Raw genomic sequence first — 25,623 nt, 5'->3', positions numbered from 1 at the left:
GTAAGAGGGGACCGTGCCCCCCCTGGAAAATGGATTTTACCATAAATTTATATATTACACACATATATATCTCGCTTCAGTCACAGTAATTTAGTTAATTATTGAAAAAAATGTTGCAGGAATATGATAACTTCAATCTGAATAAGTGTTATTTGAGGTGGCAACACTACTATGTGGGGAAATGTGTCTCGTTTTCATCCCTGGAAAAAATACCTTGCTTGTCCCTCCCTGGAAAAATCCTGCGGGACGTCCATGATAATACGTATTATTTGACAATGGTGATAAGATTGCTCTACACAAAATTTCTAAGTAAGAGTATTAGGGAAGAGCAACTGCCCTCTCTTGCAGCCCCGAGCGCACGCCTATGGTTCGTTGCCATTGCGATATCACTTGCAAAAGTTAAAACATATTTTCACCAGAACCATCCACCTGGATGGCAGACGACAGGAACGCGCGGGAAACAAATCCTCACATCTGATTGAATAATTCCCTAAGCTGTTTGTAAAAAAAAAATCTCGCACGCGGGGCAATTACCCCACCCACGTCCGCCAAAACGCAGCCACTGCTTGATTCCAGTAATTCATACACTTCGTTGCATGTCCTACAATAAACAGTGATTTTGAAACAAAGAAACAAACCCTTTCCAGCATTTGACTCGTTTCTAGTGCACTGAAAGCACTCCCTAGTTCCTCTCTAGACACGGACGTGTTGTTGTTGTGCTATCTGGCAATACTGGAAACAATTGACTCCGGAGGTAAACAGGAATGGAATGTCAGTGACAGAAGTTTGAAAATATGTATATAAAATTAGTTTTTCTAGGTGTATACCTTTAGATATTAAATATGCATTTGTACGGATATCCATGTAAGTTTATTACTATAATTTTACAGGTAGAAACTAGTATTTTAGGATGACAATGCTGATATTCGTACCATAGTAATCTAAATTATTGTTTACTTTGCACAAAAATAATCAATTCAGAAACCAAATTTATTACGTGTTTGCTATGGGGAAAACACCTTTCACTCGTTCATTGCGTCTTGTTTGACATTGGTACTTACCTATTATGCATTGCCAAACATTCCTTATGGAAGGATTTTGCTTTTCTCACGAAAATAATTTCAATTTTTCATGTTACGAGTATTTATTGTTCTTCCTTTTTTCGCTTTCGTAAGACACAATATGGTGGGCACAGCTTGGCGCGTCGGGGATCATCAGTGGGTATGCAGTGTTTCCAACCTTCTTAACCGAAAAATTCCTTACAAACAATTAACGCATAGCCCCAGAAACCATTCACGGTAAGGCTAGGTTAAGTTAGGCAAACGTAGTTAAAACTTGGGGTTTTAACCGAAAAATGCCCCACAAACCATTCACGCATAGCCCCAAAAACCATTCGGCTCCGGTACCCTTTTCTACATGGTGTTTTCATCTACTTGCAAAACAACGGCGTGGTTGGAAACACTGGGGGTTACGTCATCAAACGTACGCAACAGAAGCAAGTAAAAGCAACGGCAATTGTGCACCAGATGAGATAAATCTTCAGATCAACATCATAGTTGTCATCGTCTATCAACACAGAATTATCAATTTCTGTCTCTTCAGTTCACTAAAACTGTCCAAACTTATGTAAAAGATGAACAGATGCTAATCAATCAATCATGTTGACAGTTACCCATCCCATCAATTAATTGAGAAATTTTCTTATATTTTTTTCATTGTACGTGATATTCATCTTTTTGGCATAATAACAATTAAAAATATTTAAATGCACTTCTTTCAATACCTACAATGAAATATAATATATGTATACAACTTCACAAATGTATATAACATCGCTAAACAATGCACACAACTTCTGTCCATCTACACATTAGACAAGGTACAGAAATTGCATTATGTAGAATATGAGCCCCACAACCAATAGGCAAAATATTTTTTTCTAATCTGCATTCTAACTCTCTGTGCACATTCTTATTTCCTGATGTTGTCTTGTTTATGCTACCAAAATTTAATGGTGCATTATCTGCTACAAATTCAACAACCTTAGTTTCCAAACCATATTGACTTACTGTATCCATCAATACACTTGAAGAAACCATCCAACTTACCTGTCTCAGAAACCGATGAACATTCTGTGTGAGACTTCGATTTTATATGTTGTTCAATATCATATTTACCTTTGTTTTTATGGAAAAGAGTATATTTGGGGATTTTTGCAAATTGAAAAGAGTTTAGAGTAGATGAACCTCTAAAAGAGTATAATACTCTTAAAAAGAGTATGTCTGGTCACCTTAGACTTAACTTAAAATTAACGCTTTGTCTGGATGACTACACAAATCAAAGTTCAACCGCAAATAACGAATCAGCTGGACAGCAATTCAACACAGACAGTATCAGTTCCTTCAGAGCCCAATGCCAACCGAAGGTACTGAGTACATCAATCATGTCATCTGGTAAATAGGGAAGGGGGAAAGCTTTGTGTGTTTAAGCATCATCATTTTGATTAAGCATTACCTTTCTAGAGTTAAAGTGGGATCTGATCCACTGCGTAATGTGCCTCCAAAGGGTATCGAACCCAGAACCCCTTGATTGATTGATTGAATTATTATGAAATTGATGTAGGGGCACTCGCAAAGAACATTCATGGCCATGTTGGGATTTATAACCAGGACTCCTAGCATCATAGTGTAGTGTGCTAACCACTCTGCCATGGATGTTGGTGGGAATCCTCTTGATTGATTGATCTGGTGTTTTAAGTCCACTTTATGCACAGTAAGGCTAATTGGGACTAGACCTACAGTTTAAAGTGGGATTCGAACCACTATGTGCCTCCACCGGGTATCGAACCTGGGACCCCTTGATTACAAGGCAACAACGCTACCACTGCACCATCGGGGAGACCCAGGGAACCCTCGTGATTACAAGGGGCCAGCATTATCACTATGTCATCAGGTAGATCCTATAGTTAGTGCATTTTTTTGTTGTTACGGTAAATATTATTTACAAGACTGGGTTTAGTGGCTTACATTAAAATGAATTCACACTAAGCATACCGGTAATACCCTGCATATATGCACAGTTTTAAATTAATGAAAATAGCTCAATAGCCATCTTCACCAAGTAAATGCTATTAATGCTTTTGTGTATTTTGGTCACCTTTTGTAGTATCTTTCGGAAAATGTATCTCTCAAGATACATATAATATAGGAACCTCTATACCGCCAACATATTGAGATTTCTCGCAGGAGTGCCAATGGGTCTTACAAGATACTTGTATAGTTTCATACTGGTGAGTGGTGCCATCTTTTGAGTTTTTGTTTCCCTTTCTGTTGACATTGCAGACTGACGCCAGTATAATCCTCCCTCAGAAATTGTGTTGTGTCATGTCTGTGTTGAAGATTGTGACTTAATATGGCACCACAAAACTTTACATTACAACAAAGGATTTATCTTGTCGAGTGTTACTTCGGAAAGAGGAATTGTGGAGAAGTGCGACGATGTTTTGCAATGAAATTTCCTGGTGTTCCCGTTCCACATAGGACCACTATATTAAACCTCGTAAAAAAGTTTAGAGTAACAGGGTCAGTTCTGAATAAAAGTGGAAAGAAAAATTGGGAAATCTAAAAAATAAAGTATACAAAGACAATCTGCACTCCATCCGTGAGTTAAAAGAGAGTATTGTACAAGAAATCGGGGAATTACAGTAGACGAACTTGCACGTGTAAATGCCAATTTCCTTCGGAGATGCCAGGAATGTGTTGCAGCAGAGGGACATAATTTTGAACACCTTCTGTAGTCAAAGTTAGTACACAATATGAAAACTGTAATATTAATAGCCTACTCTAACGACTGTCGTGGACCCCGTTCACCGGGAAAGACAAGCGCTGCTGCTAGGCCGCTTGCCACCGAGTCTCATAGCGAATGTCAGGGAACACTGTGTATGAGGGATGGGCCCTAAGAAATTTTGGTTTTATAAAGTACCAATATAAAATTTACTGATAACCAATATTCTACCAATCTGATATAAAAATCCAAATGGTGCTTGAAGAACCTGAATTGTTCATTGACCTTCTTAATAAATGTGTCTTTCAAGGTGACAGCAGTGCGAAAGAATTTGCTTATTTAGACATTTACTTTTTTTAAAAAAAGTAGGGCCTCCTCGATGGCGTAGTGGTAGCGTTGTTGCCTTGTAATCAAGGGGTCCCGGGTTCGATACCCAGTGAAGGCACATAGTGGTTCGGATGCTACTTTAAACTGTAGGTCCAGTCACGATTAGCCTTACTGTGCACAAAGTGGACTTAAAACAGCAAATCAATCAATCAATCATTTTTTATAAAGTAGCACATGGATATTACCCATAAAAATGATAACAAAATGGCAGAATTTTGAAGTAAATTATAAGATATTCATAGATATATGGGATCGATAAAATAATCGGTAATTTTCAATAAACCTATACATGTATGGAGTACCGATTAATCTGTTCCATCCCTAATAGATATATTGTAAACTGAGTTAAATAAACTGAGACACTACAGAACAGTTTGGAAATTTATATTAAACACTTAGAAATTTGTTTGGATAAATTGAATGGTAACTGTCATGTATTTTGTGACTTCTGATTGGATTTGTTTCATTTTTTCAGACTGGTAGGTAACACGTTTAGTTTTAGAGGTAGCTTCTGTTCGTATTGAGATTTTTCATACAGAAAAGGATGCCTCCTCAACTAAGAAAAAGGAAGCATAGAGATCCAAGGGTTATTTTGGGTTCCAAGAAGCAGGACAGGAAGTCCCTGAAGCAACTAAAAGGGGTAAGTCACTTTTTTTATTATTAATGGTGAGCTTTGTGTGTTTCTTGTACTTTTTTTCATTATTTCTTGCTTTTCCTCATGGGTTTGAGTCCAATCTGGGATTAGTTGTCACTTTGCATTTTCTCTCTACACAAAATTCATCCTCATTGCTATTATTAACACTTTCCGGTCTGTTCTAATACATAATTCAATTTAGATGTTACATTTTTATAATTTATGTCAATCAGCATAAACACGCACTGTGCATGTTATCAAAAAAACAATGAAATAATGGTAAGCATTTACCCAACCAGCATAAGATGCTCTCTGGTGGCAAAAAATAGAACTATCTCCAAGGGTGTGCAACGGTAATCGCATAAAGTTCGGGCAAATAAATTTAAACGCAATGGAAATACGGCGATCATATCCTAGCCGATTGGCGACCGGAACGGGTGTTTTACTCTGCTTGTATTACATCCGATTCCCGACCAGAAAGTGTTAACCTAAAGTGATAGAAAAGTGGTATTATATAACAAAATGCAAGCAGGCAAGGTAGTAATTACAATAAGACAGTGTAGCTTTTGTTTTTTCACTAACTGTACATAAGAATTTGCTCAGGCCAAGGTTGATTGATTGATTTGGTTTCTTTTATTTCACATTTCTGCCACTTTTGGCTAATATTGAAAATGATGATATGATGAAATTGATGAAGGGACACTCACCAACACCCATGCCCATGTCGGGACCCCTGGTGTTGTGTCATGCTGTGCTAATGACTCCATCTTGGAGGCTGATTCTCAGGCCAAGGAGCTGTGCGTGCATTTCTTTCATAGCAGCATTTCACACAGAGGCATGCATCATGATGCTCACTACACATTTTTGTGAATACTGCAACAATTTTCTGCAGCAATGTTGTAATAGCTTATTGTTTAGGCCTACTTGTGCAAACTTTGGCTTTATTTGATATTTTATCAACCATTAGCCATAAAGAATTTGCTTCCCTACTGAAAATTCTGTCCTGTTTTCAGTAGATCAATAGGCATTTTGAAACACCTACTATTTTCAGTTGATGAACTGTGCTGCTACTGTTTTAGTAGCCCAACCGTGTCTACTGTTTTCAGTAGCTGAACTGTGTTGCTAATGTTTTCTACTGCTTTTGGTAGCCTAAATGTGTGTACTGTCTTCAGTAGCTGATCTGTACTGCTAATGTTTTCAGTAACATGATTGTACAACTAACATTTTTTATTGTGTTCAGTATATTGCTATATGAAAACAGTACTATTATCAATAAAGAAACTTCAATGAAAAAAATCGTGTAAAACAACTAAAATAAATGTATGGTAAAGCATGTGGAATTTGCTATGTAGCAATACTTTCACACAACAAATAAATTAAATGTAGTGAATATAGTATGTAGCTCCATTGTCGTTAATGCACTTGTAGAAAACTGATAAACATGCTGTTTAGTCATAAACTGACATATTGTTAGTTATGTGACATGTCGTATTTCCACGTTGCACAATTTAGTGGTTATTTCCGATTAATTTCGAAGATACTCTTGTCTTCATTCAGTAAGGGTACGTCGTCTGGAGCGGAGATGGTACCATGTTACTGCTTTGTTAGTTCCCGGGCAGTGGTTCACACAGTCCACATTAGCTGAACACAATAAAAGATGTTAGTTGTACTAACAAAGCAGTAAAGAAGTACCATCTCCGAACAGATGCCGTGCCCTTTATGAATGAAGACATTAATCGAAAATAACCATTAAATTGTGCAACGTGGAAATACAACATTTCACGTAAGTAATTCTTAAACTGCATTTTTGGCATCCATCATGACATATTGTTCTTTGTATATTCATACGAAAATATCAGCAAATTAGGTTAAGGAAAGACTTGCTCCTCACTGCTTGAAAAACCAGCAAACAAACGCTGTCAACTAAGTTGATCAAAAGTTTGCTCATTTCTTTAATTGCATTACACAGACATAATAATAACCATGAAAATTCCATGCTGAAAAAAAATAAAACCTGTATGATCATATATTCAAACTACTAGCTGCTTTAAGATTGAGCTATTTCTTAAGGAAGAGTTCCATTAAATTATTCATTAATATATATATCTAACTTCAGTAGTATTCATTACAATACAGAAGAAATTCAGTACATATACTGTTTTTGCACCGCACTTCTAAGTCACCAAAAATGTGGTGTCAAGAATTAAACTATCTATGCTTGCAATCAATAAATGATTTTTACAATCATATCGATATCAAAAATACCAATATCGACCCTACCAAAAGTTCCAAAATCAATGATCCAGACAATACCGATATCGATAATCGCGACAATACCAACAAATCTATATCTTTCAATTTGAAGTTTCGCACCTGCCCTCTTACTTGAGCTGTCGAAACTATGCATCAAACAGAAAAATGTTATTACAAAATATTTTATGCTGTGTATATGCTGTATATCGAGGCAAGACCAAGAACGAGACAATCATTTACAACTTCAAACCGAGTCTTTTCCAAGTATTGTCTCGTATCATGTTGATGCCATCCCTATACTTGGGCACACAAGGGTAACCAACAAGTTCTATAAAGTAGGAACCTTGTTATTTTTATTGGTTGTGGCATGTATTCGCTTTCCATGTTAATCAGAGGCAATCTCTCATCATTCACCTCTCAAGTTCTGTCTTCGCGTGGTGAGCCCATTACTTGTTATCTTAACATTCTTAGCTTGTCCGTAAGGAATGCAACACCACCATACGTTGATAATATTGATACTGAATATAGATATTGACATATCGAATATTGATATCGACATCAATATATCGAATATCGATATCAACGTCGATATTTTTGATGTCGATATTTTTATGATATCGATGCGTAGATATTTTAAAAATATTGATATATTGAAATGTCGCACAGCCCTATTTACAACATATTGTAGCTAGTATTTTGCATTATTATTCACTGTGTTTCTTCAGTACAGTAGACCTACAGTTTGGCTTCAATACATTTCATAGTACAGAGTAGAAGTCATTCGAAACCAGTAGAATTTGTCTACCATACAGTAGAAATTTTCAGCCGGGTGGTTTTCTTCCTTCATACATGTTATTTTTATAACATCAAATGCTGCCACGCTTGCTGTTATTTAATATTTCAATAATATTCACCAACTTTGTTTTACTTTTTAAAAAATGGTGCAAACAGCCATTGAAGACCAAGGTCTGCTAAGCAGCTTTTGTAGGGTGATGCATGGTCAGCCACTATTTTCTGGCTTTCGAGACCAGAGTCTGCTGCTATTGCTGTGTCAACATCGAAATTTGTAGCTTCTTCCAGGAATTGAACTTGGGACCCCTCACACAAAAGGCGAGAGTGAGCTCATTTTGTTGTACCTAATTTCCATATATGCCTGTGTTCATCTTTGTGATTATTTTTCACAAGGAAAAAGAAAGAATTACTCAGTACTCTTTATGTCAAAAAAACAGAATCACAAATTCATGTAATAGCTTCGCAGCATCACATTGATGTAGGAGCTACAGAGTTCATGACGATTGTATCTTGAGACAAATTGTAGATGGAGTATGGGTACGAGACAGTGCCGGATCGAGTCTTGCCCCCGCCCACAAAATATTATCAAAGGCTCCCTCTTCCGACCCCCCCCCCCACACACACACCCAACTCATTTTTTTTTTAAATGAGAAGGGTGTTATGTGATATACAGGGTGACAAGAAATAACCCGTACTAATGTTTGTGATCATAAATTTATTAAACCGAAACAATTGAGCATAACAACACTGAAGAACAATGACATGGGACCTTAGGAACAAGATGTTCAGCCGGTTTCGAAGTGGCCTCCCTGGGCGGCGATACAGAGGTCCAAACGGGCTTTGAAATTTTGCACGATGGGCCGCAGGTCCTCGGGCGACAATCGGTTCCACTAATGATGCAGCGATTGCTTCAGCGACTCCAAACTGTGGTGGCGTTTAGCACATACCCTGGCCTCCAAAATCGACCAGACACTGTAGTCCATTGGGTTGAGATCTGGTGAGTAGGGCAGCCATTCCGTCGATGCGATGAAGTCCGGAAAATGGGTTCTGCACCACGCTTGCGTCATTTTCACCCTGTGAGCCGGAGCGGAGTCTTGCTGGAATGTCTATTGTGTATCGCCGAGTGCTGCTGGGCCCACGGAAGGATGACATTCTCGATAATGTCACGGCGGTACACTTCTTGGTTGATTTTGACCCCTTGATCCATGAAAACCAGCGGTGTCTTGCCGCTTGCGCAAATTCCGCCCCACACCATGACCGACTGTGGATTTTGGCGGTGTTCGACGATGGCTGAGGTACCGGGAGCCTCTGCAGACCAGGTCCTGTTGTTTTGGTGGTTGTGCTCCTGCTCCACGGTGAACAGCTTCTCGTCTGTGAAGAGAATGCCCTCCCATCGCTGACCTGCGGCCTGGCGCTTCAGAGGGCGGCATCTTTTGAGTCGCAGGCGCTTGTTTTCGTCTGTTAGAAGTTGAACTTTTTGGAGCTTGTACGCCTTGATGTTGAGGTTCTTTTTCGCCATTTGCCGCTCCGATTCGCGGTTGATCCCGATCTCACGGGCGACTTTTCTCATGGAGACCCTCGGATTTCGCTGAACTCGCTTTTTGATGATCTTGCGGTTCTGGGACGTGTTGACGGTAGGCTTTCTTCCTCTTCCGGGATGGTCGCCTTCATGGCCGAGCTCCTTGAATCGATGAACTGCGTCTGAGACTGTCATTTTTGGAACACCCAGCAAATGAACAATTTCACATTGACGCTTTCCTTGACGCCACAGTTAAAAAATTGCACAGCGTTTGGTTGACAGTCTGAAACACAAAGACTGTAATCGCTATGAAGCCGAAACAACAGGTACAGTTACAAAAGACTATGGAGAATCCAATAACACAACAATTATTTGGCTACGGTACACTACATTCTTGGCAGGATACGCCAAACTTTGTATGGGTTATTTCTTGTCACCCTGTATATAAATACCATGTTTTCTCACACCTGGAAAATGATACATTTATTACAATCATGCAGTCGTAACTCTTCCCGATTAAAGATAGGTTGAAGAAACCTTCACCACTGCGTTTCTCGTGAAATTCTAGCCTGATTTGATTGTAGTCTGACTGCCACGCGGGACAGCCGGTGTGGGTGATCTAAGGGTTTAATTTTTCAGGCTTTGTCCCAGCATAAAGTGGCTCAAATCAAATGGTACCCGGGAGAGGATGGGTGTGAAGGCGACCACAGCATGGTGCTGATCACATCACCTCCAAGATGACCGACATCGAAAATATGTGGGGCCCTACCCCCCACATTCCCTAAATGTGCCTTCATGGTATGGTGCTATGTGCACATGGAATTTAACTTTTAATTTCCTGTATATATTGTATCCGTTCCTGTACCCCTTAGTAACTATGTTTGTTTCTTACATACTCATATACGAACCCTCTACTGTGTCAATGGCTTAGGACCCCCTAAAGGTTCACTTATCTCCCCCCCCCCCCCCGCACTGCGAGGTTTTGCAGCTTGTAGATCTGGCACTCGTACAAGAGTTCCTAGAATGCCAACCCCATTTATAAAACAGATAATGTTGGTATATGGTATCTCTTAAGAGACTGAAGTTGCATAGTTCAACCCTGTACTGCCACCTTACTAAATTTTAACATATGTTTTAACATATTATAAATAGGGCTCGGAAGTTGATGACCTAAAAAAAGCCAAGAAGTGACCTTAAAATTATTAAAAATTGACCTAATAATTATTTTTGCTCTGAAAGTGAAAGCTTAATTATTTTTTTTTTCATAAATGACAAGAGAGTAGTTGAATAATTCGATAAAACCTATTATTTAGTGGTTTAACTACAGAAGCAAGGGGGAAAACAGCAATTAATTTCTAATGTAGTTTTCTTTATTTTGACTTCAAGGTTACATAAAATGCAGTACACCAAAAAGTTTTTTTGTGTAGGTCATTCACTTACTTTCAGAGTGAACCTTGCGCGATACAGTAGTCAGTCAGTATCTGAAAGTACAGTTGTTCTTCGCATACATCAGATTATAATTTTTTTAATATTGTGACTAATTTTACTTTATAGCCACAGATTAAAGCAATAATGGTATCCAGCACCTCAAAGTAGAACCCTACAGGAAATTTTAGTTATGCTAACAAATACATTTAAAATTCACGAAACAACAGGGTAGGAGGAAAATAAACCTAAACAATGAAGAAAAATGGCAAAAAATACTAATGATCTAAAAGACAAAAAAATATGCAAAATGAAAACAATGTTTTCTGGTTCTAACTGAAGCGAAATGGACTGATATCAGGTTTTGCATTGTTTTCAAGGCTCAGAAAAAAAATAATGATTTTTCAACTTCCAATCTCTAATTATAACATGTCCTATTTTATGATCACTCTGTACACTACTAGTGATGACTAATTTTATATTGGTAGAGTACATTGCTAAATTAGTACTATACAGGGTGTATCAAGTAATAACGCAAACTAAAACAGTTAAAAGTACACGATAATAGAAGCAAAAAGTCTCAGTAAACATGGATCTGCAAACGAGCCGTTTTCGAGATAATTGTGAATGTGTGGTTACAAGCCTCCACTGACTTCATTGTTTGTAAACGTTGTCCTAGTTGGTAAAGTGTGCTCTTCGTTGCTGTAAGGTTCCATTTTCACTCCGCAGTACAGCACAACTGACGAGACTCCCACAGTATGATTAGACTGTGTACTGATTCTATCCATCCTGTTTGATTACAACGCCACCTCTTGGAAATGTTCTGTTTTGTAAACAAAGAGCAAACCTCGGACACACAAGGATTAAAGCACTCAGTGCAATCAGTGACGGCTTCTAACCAAACATTCACACACATTATTAGCATTTTACCAACTAGGACGATGTTTACAAACAATGAAGTCAATGGTAGCTTGTAACCACATATTCACAGTTATCTCAAAAACGGCTCATTTGCAAACACATGTTTACTGAGACTTTTTTTTTTGCTTCTGTTATCGTGTACTTTCAACTGTACCAGTTTGCGCTATTTCTTACGATACACCCTCTATTGATACAGTAGACTCCTGATAATTCTAGGTGGATGGAACCCAGACTGCCTTGAATTACAAAAAGAGGCAGACTATACAGAATAGCCTGTTGAAAATCAGAAGAGCTAAAAGAAAAATAATACAACAGAAACTACAGTATGTGACAAATTGTATTGTTATGAATATTGTCCTTGCCTTGCTCAGTACAGTAATATCAATGATGTTTGGAAGGAAACGTTAAACAATATTGGACTTATACTTTTAAGAAGTGGTAAGGTGTCATCTGCTTCAGGACGTTGCATTGTTTTCGAACAGCATTGTCTTAATAACAGACTGTTAATTCGGCGAAGCTGTTTTACATTATTTTCTATTTATTTCAGTAGCCACTGCCACCATCCTCGTTGGAATTCGTTGTGTTGTTGCTTGGCGCGTTTCTGTTGTTTTTTCCTAAATCACTGCTAGGTGTGCTGCTGTCGGCTGTATGTCTGCGTATATGTCGTCTGCTGTTCACCTGTGTTAATTGATGCAGTAACGGAAGCCAGGCGTGGTGTGCCTGACCACTATCTATGTTCAGTTCATGGTTGTAGTGCATGATGGCGTGTGTTTCTTTAATTTTTGTGTCTATCAGAGTGTGTGCTTTGTATTTGACATGTACTTTCTCAATTTTATGGTTGTGGAATTTGATATGCTTGGCAAATCCGGTGGTGGGTTGGGCAGTTTTTGCATTTGATAGGTGCTGCTGGATCTGCCGATGTAATGAGCCTTGCACTCGCGTTCAGCATCATAGATGCCTGGATTGTTGAGGGGGGAGAGGAAGTACCATTTATGTTTGTTTAGTTGGTCAGCTATTTTGGAGGTTGGTTTGTGTGCTGTTTGGATGTTGTAGGGGCGGAGGGTTTTGGTGAGGCGGTTGGATGTGGTAGGATGGTAGGGACAGGCAAACCACTTGGTTTTGTTACTGGGATCTGGTTGCGATGGTGGAGCGGGTTGTGTTGATGGTGCAGGTTGTCTGACTTGGATTTCATCTTTGCTGCACCATGTGGAGAGTTGACATTCAGTATATCCATGTTTTAGTGCCAGTTCCGTGATGGTTGCTATCTTGTCCCTCAGGTCTTCTTCTCTGGAACAGTAGGAGAAGGCTCTCTGGAAGAAGTTTAGTCATACATTGGCCTTTTGCTTGGGTGGATGGTTGGATAGTGCATGGATATATTGGTTGCCTGCATCTGGTTTTCTGAAAACTGTGGTTGTGAATTTGTTTCCCCCGCAGCTGATGGTGAGGTCAAAGAAATTGATTTTGCCCTGCTTTTCATGTTCTATGGTGAATTTTAGTCTGGGGTGGATGTTATCTATTTTTTCCAACAACAGGTTGATCTCTTCTGGATTTTTGTATATGACTATGGTGTCATCAGTGTATCATCCATATCTGATGAATTTGGGTTCCGGAGTTTGGAGTATGCTTTTTTCAGCCAAATGCATTACTATGTTTGCTATAGTGGGTTTCCCATGGCAAGGCCTTCAGATTGCTCATAGAAATTATTTTCAAATTGAAAATAATTGTGTCTTAAGCACACTTCTAGCAAATTGGCAGTTTCGGCTACTTCCAGTACCGGGACTTTGTATATGGTCAGCCACCTTTCAACTGATGTTAGGGCTAGGTTTATGGGTATTGAATTATACATGTCCACTATGTCGTTGCTTGCGATTTTAGCACTATCTGCTTGCACTATGGATTCATTCATTCATTCATTGTTTTCTGCCTAATTGGCAGGCTTTTCACTGCAATCTCCAGCTTTCCCTATTCTCCGCCTTACGCTTCGTAATAGCATACGACCCAGTTAATTTAATATCATCCATAAGCTGATATCTCTTTCTTCCACGGACTTTTCATCCTTCAACCATTCCCTCCAAGGCATCCCTTAGCAGGCAGTTCCTTCTTAGACAGTGTCCTAACCAGTTTCTTTTCCTCTTCTTGATGGTCTCCAGTATAGATCTATTTTCACCAACTCTTTTCAGTACGGCTTCGTTTCTTACCTTGTCCGTCCATTTTACATGCTCCATTTTTCGCCATGTCCACATTTCAAAAGCTTCGAGTCGTTTCTCTTCATTTCTTCTCAACGTCCAGGTTTCTGCACCATATAGTGCTACACTCCACACAAAACATTTCACTAATCTCTTCCTTAGACCTATGTCCATGGGTCCACAAAAACATTTTTTCTTCTATTGAAAGCTTCTTTTGCTATTGCGATTCTCATTTTCACTTCTTGTTTGCAGCTCATGTCACTGCTTATAGTGCATCCGAGGTACTTGAAGCTATCCACTTGCTGGATTCTTTCACTGTTTGCTCTGACATTAATATTCCTTGGTTTCCATCCTATAACCATTGCCTTTGTCTTCTTTACATTAATCTTCATCCCATACTGCTCACAGCTGCTGTTTAACTCTTCTAACATACTATTTATGGTTATGTCATCCTCAGCGAATAATGCCATGTCATCAGCGAATCTTATGCAGTTTATTCTTCTTCTTCCCAATTTGACACCTCCTGTTCTCTGGAAACAATTTTTTACTATATCTTCTAAATAGATATTGTAATGATGCGATCATTACTGGATCCTTTTTTATGTTATAAATTGTGTTTGGCTATGTATTCCTGTACTTTTGGGTTCTTGGCCGTTGGGGGAGCGGTAAGTTTCCAGTAACGGTTTAGGTCATTAGCGGGGCCTATAAATAGGAAGGGCACGGGAGCAGTCGGTCTCAGATGTTTCGGTGCAATTCGGCGAGGTAAAGAGGTGTCGTTTCTCTATGGGGCGAAACGAAGAATCTTTCTTGATAATATGAATAGGCAGATACTTTAACCTTCTTTCTTTCTTTTAATACACACACTTGCTCTTTTCACATTATTCCAATAGTTTATTTCATGTGGGAAACCGGGTACACAACACACATACCTTCAGCCACCTTTTTTGGTACTTTGGGTTATATTTTTTTTTACTCGTGGAGCCAGTGGCTACGCGAGTCTATGCACTCTTCGGGAAGGGGGGACAGGGTACACCGGAATGTAATTTTGTGAATAACGGCCAAGAATTAACTTCTGTAAATATAATATGAATAAACCTATATATATCTAAAAGGAAATGGGCGTTAAGTTGTAATTTGAAGAGGTACGTGTCTATTGCCTAAACTAGCATCCACAGAACTGCAGTTACTGCAAGTTTTGAACCTCGGGACAAGGATTCAAAAATGTATGGTTGTGTATATTGTGTATGTTGCTGAGAATCAGCTTAAAAGCACAAAATATACCGTTACAATATTAAACAAAGTAGGCGATAGGCAGCATCCTTGTCGTACTCCTCTTCCAATTTCACAGCCTTCTGTCATTTCGTCTCCTGTTCTCACTTTAACTCGTTGATTCATATGCAATGAAATCTATGAGAATTCATGCTTAGAAGTCTCCTCTCTTTCCAATCTACCCAAATTTTGTTCAGAATTTCTGAGAGTTTAACCCAATTCACTCTATCAAAGGCTTTCTCCAGGTCTACAAATACTACAAACACCTCCTTTCCTTTCTCTAAATATCTTTCCCCAATGGTCCTAAGTAAACCAGTTGCATCCCTTGTACCTCTCCCTTTCCTGAAACCAAACTGTTCTTCCTCTAACTTGCCACTGACCTTCGAGTATATGCGTCTGTTCAGAATTCTTAGAAGAATTTTTGCCGAGTGAGATATCAAGCTGATTGTCCTGTACTCAGAACATTTTCTGACATTGCTTTTCTTCTGCAGAGGTACCAAAACAGTCTCCGTGAAATCTTGTGGCCAATCCCCTTTCTCATAGATTTCATTGCATAAGTGTAGTATTTCTCTTTTTCCATCTCCCAGACATTTGATAAGTTCAACAGGAATTTCATCAGTGCCCATTGCTTTCCCATTCCTCATTTCTTTGAGTGCTTGCTCAAATTCTTCATTCAAGTGGCTTTATGCTAATGATTGCTGGTGCCTAAATCGGACAAAACAAACCAATTTGTATTAATGCAAAAGGGTGACTACACAAAAAAAGTTATGGAAAAACTAAACAGTGACTCCTACAGTACCATCGCAAAGGACCCCACAGACAGACACAACAAAATAGTGAAACGTGAAGTGAAAAGCAGGAAGACCACAAATTTCTCATCAACCCCCACCTCTCACCCGCCATTGCTTATGGCATCCCCAAAACACATAAACCAGGAATTCCCATGCACCCCACAATAGCTGGCTTCAACCATCCTACCATACATCTTACCAGCTGGCTCAAAAACAAAATATCTCAATTCAACCACAAGCTCTCATATGTATTTCGAGCTCGTTGAAGAGCACTATGGATGTTATCAAGTTTTTGGCATCGGCATTGTTGTGAAATACATATGAGAGCTTGTGGTTGAATTGAGATATTTTGTTTTTGAGCCAGCTGGTAAGATGTATGGTAGGATGGTTGAAGCCAGCTATTGCGGGGTGCATGGGAATTCCTGGTTTATGTGTTTTGGGGATGCCATAAGCAATGGCGGGTGAGAGGTGGGGGTTGATGAGAAATTTGTGGTCTTCCTGCTTTTCACTTCACGTTTCACTATTTTGTTGTGTCTGTCTGTGGGGTCCTTTGCGATGGTACTGTAGGAGTCACTGTTTAGTTTTTCCATAACTTTTTTTGTGTAGTCGCCCTTTTGCATTAATACAAATTGGTTTGTTTTGTCCGATTTAGGCACCAGCAATCATTAGCATAAAGCCACTTGCTAAATTCGGATAGAACAGACTTAATTTTCTGATGCACTGGGTTAGGTTTTCTTGTTTTGTTATTCGTGGTCACTTGTTGCAAGATACCGGCTGTTGTTGTTCGAATGCTGTCAGAATCCTGAGGTTTGGGAGGAAAACAGGCTGCTTTTTCTGCTGCACATATAAGGTCGAGGGTGTTTTTTTTTTTTTATGCTGCAGCTTTGCGGAAAACGTGAGTACCTTAATTATCTATTACTGCGTCTCTCATTCCCATAGTATGAAAACAGATTGTTGTTAGGTATTGTCTCTTGCTGTTGTTCTATTTAGCACATTGTCCCCTCCAACGCAACCATTTTTTTTTGGGGGGGGGCATATTAAATGGAACATTGGATTACCAAGATGCTACTATATATGTATACAATATTCTGATTGTGCATACTTGTTTAACAATGCTTGCATTACTGTTGTGGCTACTTTTCTTGCAGTTTTTTTAATCGTTATTATTTACTTCTCCTTATATGGCAACTCATTCCAAGAAATTCATTTGTCTTTATTTTTTATACTAACTAAACAAGGGTGTGGTGACCTCCCTATAACATAATCCACATCTAATGATATCCTCTGCTTTGTTCACAGCAAGCCAAAGCTCAAAGAGTTGTAGAATCCTATTGCAGGATTGTGAATTACCTTTTTGGAGCAATCATTTTCATATTTGCAGTAGCCAAATATGCAGAATACATGGAAAACCTCCATGAGAATGAATTAGGGTTCAGCAATATCAAAGTAAGTATATCATTTTTGTATTAATTTAGGTGATTTAGGACCCAAGGCACATATGAAGTAAATTCAAAATTTATATTACTTTATTTTTTATTTCTCATCAACTAAAAGTAATTTCCAAAAATTTTCTGATGTTAGTGGCAATTGGTTTTTATTAGTATGCAGTATTATTTGGACATTATCCACTACGTTTTGAGAAATTATTCACTTCAAGGCAAGAGAAGTTGTGCTCTTCAAGTAACTTATCTGAGCATCAAGTGGATCTAAAACACACTTTTCTAGTTTTTAGTTCACGAAAAACCAGCAATATATATTACGGCTGAGCTGATATCGACGCCGATGTATCAGTATCAGAAAGTATCAGTTGGATTTTATTTACCGATACCAGCCAATACTTTTCCGGCAGTTTGGTCTTTTGAGGGATCTGCAAAAAATGTCATGTGTTTTTACGGAATCTAATTATATTGGAAATTATGCAAAATTCGAAGTTTCCATTGATTTGGTACCAATATTATTTCGATAACCTCTATTTTGTGATTACATATGAGACATTTTAACATTCCAATGTATTTTGTGAATATTTTGAAACAAAACCACTCTAACTTGATGCGTAAAATTAGAGAGAAGTACCTGCCTAGTAATATTAATCATTATTTTTAACAACAATTTTCAAGCTTCGGTATCAGTGGGAATTGGTAAGAGTATTGATATCTGTTCAAAATAGCATAGGCTCAGCCCTATTTGTGATTGATCATTTTGTCTCGATGTGTATGCATTTGTTTCTCTGTCTGTGTAGTACGTACTGTGTATATATTGTTACACATACACATATATAATCTATATATTTGTCTGGCATGATCCATATTTCCTCAACACCAAAATTATGTACAGATTCAGCTTTGAAGGAACTGGACAAGCAAACAAGCCTGAAAAACCAATGACAACAGTGATTTGATTAGAATTATTTCTAAGAGAATGAGTGACATTCGTAGGGTGCACCTAAAGAGAAATTAACTATCGCCAAAACTCGTTATGGCTCATGTATAAAATACTATACAGTGGAATCTTTTAAATTCGAACTTGGATAATTTGAAGTACTCGGTAATTCGAACAGAAGTTTATTCCCCTTGAAATCAACTTTAAATGATGTGATGTTTTTGATAATTCCATTTTTTTTCGTGTTGCCTTGGAGTTCAAATAAAAGAGAGTGCACTGTACATATTGTTTTTCTGTTTTGTTTTTGCAATGAGAATGTTTTTATTAAGCTCTTCAGTTCAAGTACAGCTCACCGCTCACGAGAAGATCCCCAAACGAGGGGTGACGGGGAGTGGGTGTGAAGGAAAGGACTGGTTCATTTGCAGATTTTAGGGGTAGCAGAAAGCCTTCCGCTGTGACTTTTAGAAGTGCGTGGGAGTTGATTTGCGTCAATCACGCAGAGCGTGTGTCCGCAGCAACAGTTTGCTGCTTTTCTTTCAGTGGCCAGATTACTTTTGTATTGCTTATCCTATGCATTATTTAGACTGTATTTCAAAGAATTTTAAAAGAATATACGGTAACGACTTTAGGGCTACCAGATGACACACTTTAAAAAAGAAGGCATTTTTAGATTGCAAAATGTTGTTAACTTTAGACGAAGAGACACGTTTCGTGCTTACTGGTGTTTTGGTGGGCTTGTAGCTCACACACCCCTGTAAAATAATTTTACACCGTTTCCGTATAACTAATAATATGCCTCATTGTAGGTAAATGTCTGAATATTCTAATATTTATTCACTATGGTCCTAATATTATATGGTTGTGAAGCTTGGTCTCTTACTTTAAAAGAATAACATAAATTGACATTTTTGCCTCGGAGTTTTTTCTTCCAGGCCTAAAGTCAGGAAACCGTTTTTGTAAGTCGTCACTAAAAACACATTTGCATTTTGGCATGGTTCAGATCGCTGATCGACAGAACTTCACTTCTCCACTGCCATTTAACAACTAAGAGTACGGCAGTTTCAAAATATTATTTATTTCTGAATTCTGTCATGAAACTCAAATCAAAGTAAGCCGCGGCAAATTGCATACTCTTACCTATTGTCAGAAACTTGCTGCTCACCAAGAGCCGCAGTAAATGCACAATTTGCTTTCAAATCAAAACCTCATGCGGCGTGCCGGTGACAACAGAAGAGATGCAAAGGTCCAACATTTTTTCTTTGTTGCAAGAAAAGTTTATTTTCTTTGCGCTTGCAACTGAGAGTGTTGTATTTCTTTACTTTGAATTTGAAAACTGAAACAATATTAACGATTATTTACAAATAACATTTTGTTACTAATCTTGAAGTTAAACAGTTGTCTACACCCCAAAAAATCGGATATTTCCAAATTTTCCTAAAAAGCTGCCCGGAGCATTTTTAGTACCCGAAAAACAGGATTTGTCTGGGTAAAAGACAACTTCCAGGGTTATGTCAAAGATGCCGAACTGCTGATACTTAGAAGATTTAGGGTATAACCGTAAACGACTTGCGTCGGTGCACCGGTTACAGCGAGCCCACATGTGTTTTTCACTCAGGGTGCACACACCCGACCCTAATAGTGGAGTCGCCTGCAGCTACGTCACTTCACTTCCGTCAGGAATCTTCTCCTGAGCGGTCAGCTGTACTGTTCTACACAATTTCTCAATTGTCTGTATGTTATAGTACTTGCATCTTCAGTGAAAAGTTGGACACATTAAGCTAATGTAGAAATTATTTAGTTTCAATCTTTAATTTGCAGGAAATAGAGAGAGAGATATCATTTAGAACAGAGCAAGGGCTTTATTACTCCTTCTACAAACATCTGGTTAACGCACATGATTTTTGGGAAGGCTACCAAGAGCTTCTACACGACAATAAAACTGAGCATGGCCGAACAATAAATGCATTTGAAAGGTTCAACATTTATCAGGAATTTATTTTAGCAGCCATATACAAATACCATAGTTTTGGATTGACTCCCATTTTTTTCTACATAAGATGCATTTTTCTGCTTCATGGTTTGTTCCTTGGAGTGATTTTCCTGACTGCTTGGAGCATTGCTGGGTCGTGGATCACAGGATTCTTAGCAGTGGCCTTCTTTGTATTTAACAGGTAATGTATATTTTGTATTTTTTGTCAGGATTTTTACATTACGGTACTGTTTGCATTGTTAGTGAAATTAGTCTAGTTAGTACCTTATGTTTAGTTCAGTGAAATCTGGAAGTTTCTTTTTCTTTATCTCTGTAGTAATGCTGTGTCTTTTGTAAGTGTATAAGTAGTGTGATTGTACATGTGTGAAAAAAATACTGCCCTTGCTGATAAGAAAAAGTCAATTTGCGCACCAGTAGAATTAGTTAAAGGAAGTGTTTTGTATTTTTCTCATTTAATGTCGCTTTTCAGCCACTTCTGGCTAATCGTTACGATGAAAATGAATGATTTATTCACAAAGAACATCAATGTCCAGGTTGGAATTCAAACCTGGGAACTTTGGTGGTCAGATCAAAAGTCAACCACTTAATGTGCTCTGTCACAGAGCTGCTACTAAAGGAAGTGATTTAGTAATTTGATTTGAATTTTGTTTCAAGTCCACTTTATGCTCAGATAGGTAATCGGGACTGGACCTACACTTTAAAGTAGGATCCGAACTGTTGTGTACCTCCACCAGGTACCCCTTAGGAAAGAACCTAATCAAAATTATATTATTGATAAATTGGCTGAGAATTTGCTCTAAAATGCCTCTTTTGTTCCCCAGCCAGGAAATTGTTTGTTTGAGTTGAGTTTTAAGTCCACTTTATGCAGTGGGCTAATTGGGATTGGACATACAGTTTAAAGTGACCCAGTACCCCGTGGTTACAAGGCGACAATGCCACCACTATGTCATCAGGACCCCCCCCCCCCCTTTCCTGACCAGGAAATGTATGTTGTTAAGTTTAAAACCCATTTCTTGCCATTTCTGAAAGGAATGCTGTAACTTTATAGTACCTATAGTGAATACCGTATTTACTCATGTATAATGCACAATTTTTTCCAAAATTTTTGCCCCCAAAAGGTATGGTGTGATGCACGTAATAATCTACACTGCCAACATGAAACCGTACAGTATTCCATGATTTTATGACACTGTGAAAAGCTGCCCCTTCACATAACATTTATATTTTTAGTCCCTGGTTCGTTACACATGTACAGAAAGTGAATAAATATTTGGTTTAAAATAGACAGTACTGAAGTTCTTGGAGTTAATTCATTAAATCAGAACATTTGAAGTAGGATTATATGGGTTTATTATATGTTGCTATTATTTACATATTTACAAAGTGTTTCCATATGTACATTTACATAATCAACCAATTTCCTTAATTCAAGCAAAAGCATACCTATGGCCTAACCATTGGTACTTTCATCAACACAGAGTTAGCCTAACTATCTCTGTGGCCTACCCTCGACTTACTTGATATTCCGACCAGTCTTGCGTTTCCTTATGCAGCATCCTTACTCAGCTCGCTACGCATTCTGATGCGACTCGGCAATATCTTACGAATGTAAATCTTTTGCTAATTGGGAAACTTGTGGATTTCAAACAGGGGTTGGCTTTACCAAATGCTACATATATTTTCCATCATTAGTTTAGCCACCATAAGGGGACTAAACTTTCGTAGAAGGTTCCTTAGCCAAATGATACATAATATTCCATCATCAGTCTAGCCACCATAAGTGGACTAAACTCTCGAAGAAGGTTCTTTGGCCAAGTATTACATTTACTTCTCAATCATTCAGTCTAGCCACCCTGAGTGGACAAGACTCGAGTAAAGGTTCCAAATTGTTTCGAAGGCAGTAAAAAAGTGTTTTTTTCTAAAGCCCAACTGGCCTTTTTTGTAGTCTACGAGGGACGTCCGTGGAATTTTCCACTGCAACGATCTTTTGAAAGACGGCTCCCCAACTGGGAATCTAAAACACAGGGGAATCTAATATCCAGTATAATCACAATCCATTAAGCACATACACTTACATGCAATAATAACATAAAAGTACAGCCCGACCCTGTGGCTGAGTGGTTAGCACATCGCGCTGCGACGCCAAGGGTTCGAATCCCGGTCGAGCTTGGTTGTTTGTGAATGTCCATTCATCAATTTCATCACTCATCCCCATCTTCACAAATTAGCCAAGAGGCACAAAACGCGAAGTAAAATAAAGTAAATCAATCAATCAATCAAACATAAAAGTACACACATGGAACATATTAATTAACCCTACACCTTGTAGCTGGCCAGCAATTAATTAACATATTCTATGTGATCAAAAGTATCCGGACACACCACGAAACGTGTGTTTATCATAGAGGGCGACACAGTTCTGGCATCTACCGCATGGAACACATGGTCAGCGAACTCAGTAGTCTCCAGGCAGTGTGAGACAGCAGTATGGGATGGTCTGAGGAACTCACAGACTATCAACGTGGTTAGTTGGTTGGGTGCCACTTGTGTAGGAAGTCTGTGTGTGAGATTTCCACCCTCCTAAACATCCCTCTGTCCACTGTTTCCAATGTTATAGTGAAGGGATGTGTACAACCCAAAAGCGTGCAGGTCAACCTCCCATGTTGACCTCCAGAGACCATCGAGTGTTGAAGAGGGTCGTACAGCATTATCGTCAATCATCCATCGCCACCATCACACATGAATTCTGAACTGTATCAGGATCTACTCCAAGCACCATTACTGTTTGGGGCAAGGTGTGGCAACTTGGTTTCCATGGCCGAGCAGCTGCCCATAAGTCAAACATCACACAGACAAATGCCAAACGCCACCTCGTGTGGTGCAAGGGGTGTTGAAATTGGACCATAGAACAGTGGAAAACCGTTGTGTGGAGTGATGAATCACAGTACACAATGTGGCGATCCGATGGTAGGGTGTGGGTGTGGCAAATGCCTGGTGAACGACATCTACCAGCCTGTATAGTGCTGACAGTGAAATTCGGAGGTGGCGGGGTTACAGTGTAGTCATGTTTCTCCTGGAGGGTCTTGGCCCCCTTGTTGCTTTACATGGCAATGTCACAGCACAAGCTTACGTTGACATTTTAACAGCTTTCATGCTGCCTACTGTCGAAGACCAGTTCGGGGATGACCATTGTCTCTTTCAACACGACCGAGCACCCGTTCATACTGTAGGGCTTGTGGGGAGTGGTTTGACGACAACAACGTCCCATTAGACTGGCCTGCGCAGAGTCCTAATTTGAAACCCATAGAACATCTCTGGGATGTTTTAAAATGCAGACTTCGTGCTAGACCACACCGATCCACATCAAAACCTCTTCTCATTTTGGTGCTCTGTGAGGAATGGACTGCCATTCCTCAGGAAACCTTCCGGCACCTGATTGAAAGAATGCGTGTGAGAGTGAACGCTGTCATCAAGGCTAAGGGTGGGCCAACACTGTATTGACTGCCAGTGTTTCCGATGGAGGGTTGCCCAAACTTGTACTTTATTTTCATGTGGGTGTCCGGATACTTCTGGTTACATAGAGTATTACCAAAACCAGTATGTGAAATGCAGTTGAAATAACCTAATCACAAAATGAAGGAGCGTTCTGATTTTTATGGTACTTTGGATGAAAGACAAGATGAGGAAAAAGTAATAATAATTATAATGTATTACTGGCCAAATAATATGATATACAGGGTGTTGCAAAATACCTGTTACAATGCTTGGGAGGTGATTCGACAAGTAAAAACAAGGAAAAAATGCCATGTGAAAAAATATCGAAATCAGCACCGTTTTCGAGTGACAGCCGTGCGAAAATCGCCTACACCATGTTTAAAGCACAATAACTCAAGAACGAAGAAAGATATCAATGTCGGATTAAAAGAATACAAAGAAAGTCGTACCTGACGAATACAATGGTGCAGCAATTGAGGCCCAGTGTAAATTACGCAAAGGAACTGTCAAAGAAAGTTGGGAATCCCCTGATGGAAAATACAGGGAATTTACTTCTATTTTCTACCTAATGTTGAGATCTGAATGTACAGTAAAAATTGACGACGTATGTCCACATGTCCCACTACTGCTGGGACACCGTCTCACACTTGGGAAATAGGAAATTCACCCGAAAATGATGCTATGCCATCAGATTACGCTGAGAGTTATTTCAGCTAAGTGATACAGAAAGCCCCACTAGAGGTGCTGGAAGTGTAGGTCACCTGTTACGTATTAGCGTTGGTGGATACTACATAGAGAGTGTAGTCGACCGTTGTTCTTCCTGTCTGTTCTGTGTGTCGCAGCGTGGAATTTAGTCTGGTGTGTGTGTGTGTGTGTGGTTGAATTGTGCCAAGGAGTATTTTACTTAGAGTACGTATTCCAGTGTTCTTTCTCGGTTTGCAACAACTGTGTGGACACCTGTGTGACATTATGTGGGTGCTAATCACGATAGTTACGATCCGTCACTCGGAGGGCAAGTGCTCCCCGTTGCTGGTCAATTCTCGAACAGGACAATGGCTGAGTACTCTACCCATGAGGTTGCTGATATGCATCTCGTTTATGGAGAGGCAAACCAAAATAGCCGTGAAGCACGGCGTTCATATCACGAACGTTTTCCCAACAGGCGGTTACCAGCACATTCACTCTTTCAAAGACTTGATGCTCGACTGCGTGAACCTGGATCTCTACTACCCCGTAGGTGGGATCATGGAAGACCCCGCACTGTGCGCACTGCAATTTGAAGAGGACGTGTTGGATACACCAGCACATGTGTCATTGCTTGTACACGACAAACCCACCATAGCAATGTGTTCCATGTTCTTCAGGAGGAGGGATTTCACCAATACAAATTGCATAAGGTACACCACATACTGGCCAGGTACTTTTCCCTACGCATGGATTTCTGCCAATGGTACATGCAACAAACTTGCCATTCCAGATTTTCCAACAATAGTTTTGTGGACCGATGAGGCAATGTTCATCAGGAACAGCATGTTCAATAGCCACAACAGCCACATCTGGGATATGGACATTCCGCATGCAATCATTGTGCACCATCATCAACATAGGTTAGCAGTGAATGTGTGGCGTGGCCTAGTAGGTGACCACTTGATAGACCCGTACATTTTGCCCTCTACTTTGTGTGGTGGGAATTATCGGGTGTTTCTATATGACGTATTACCTGAACTTTTGGGAAATGTGCCACTGGCAGGTAGACAACGTATCTGGTTTCAACATGACAGCGCCCCCCGTGCATTTTG

General features: G+C 39.2%; 1 protein-coding gene across 1 annotated transcript in view; it reads left to right on the top strand.

Annotated features, from left to right (window-relative positions):
* The first annotated feature begins 762 nt into the window (after window positions 1-762).
* The window catches only part of LOC146002073 (protein C-mannosyl-transferase DPY19L3-like), a 70,554-nt gene continuing 45,693 nt past the window's right edge, over window positions 763-25,623 (top strand). The window contains exons 1-4 of the mRNA XM_083139789.1: window positions 763-864; window positions 4,646-4,810; window positions 17,260-17,406; window positions 20,158-20,510. Coding sequence (XP_082995915.1) covers window positions 4,715-4,810; window positions 17,260-17,406; window positions 20,158-20,510 — 596 coding nt within the window. The 5' untranslated portion in view covers window positions 763-864; window positions 4,646-4,714. The remainder of the gene's footprint in view (window positions 865-4,645; window positions 4,811-17,259; window positions 17,407-20,157; window positions 20,511-25,623) is intronic.

This window comes from Lepisma saccharinum, chromosome 18 (genome assembly GCF_977018435.1).
Source record: "Lepisma saccharinum chromosome 18, izLepSacc3.1, whole genome shotgun sequence".
NCBI lineage: Eukaryota > Metazoa > Arthropoda > Insecta > Zygentoma > Lepismatidae > Lepisma > Lepisma saccharinum.
Note: the sequence above shows the minus strand (reverse complement) of the source record. Positions and strands in the feature narration are given on the sequence as shown.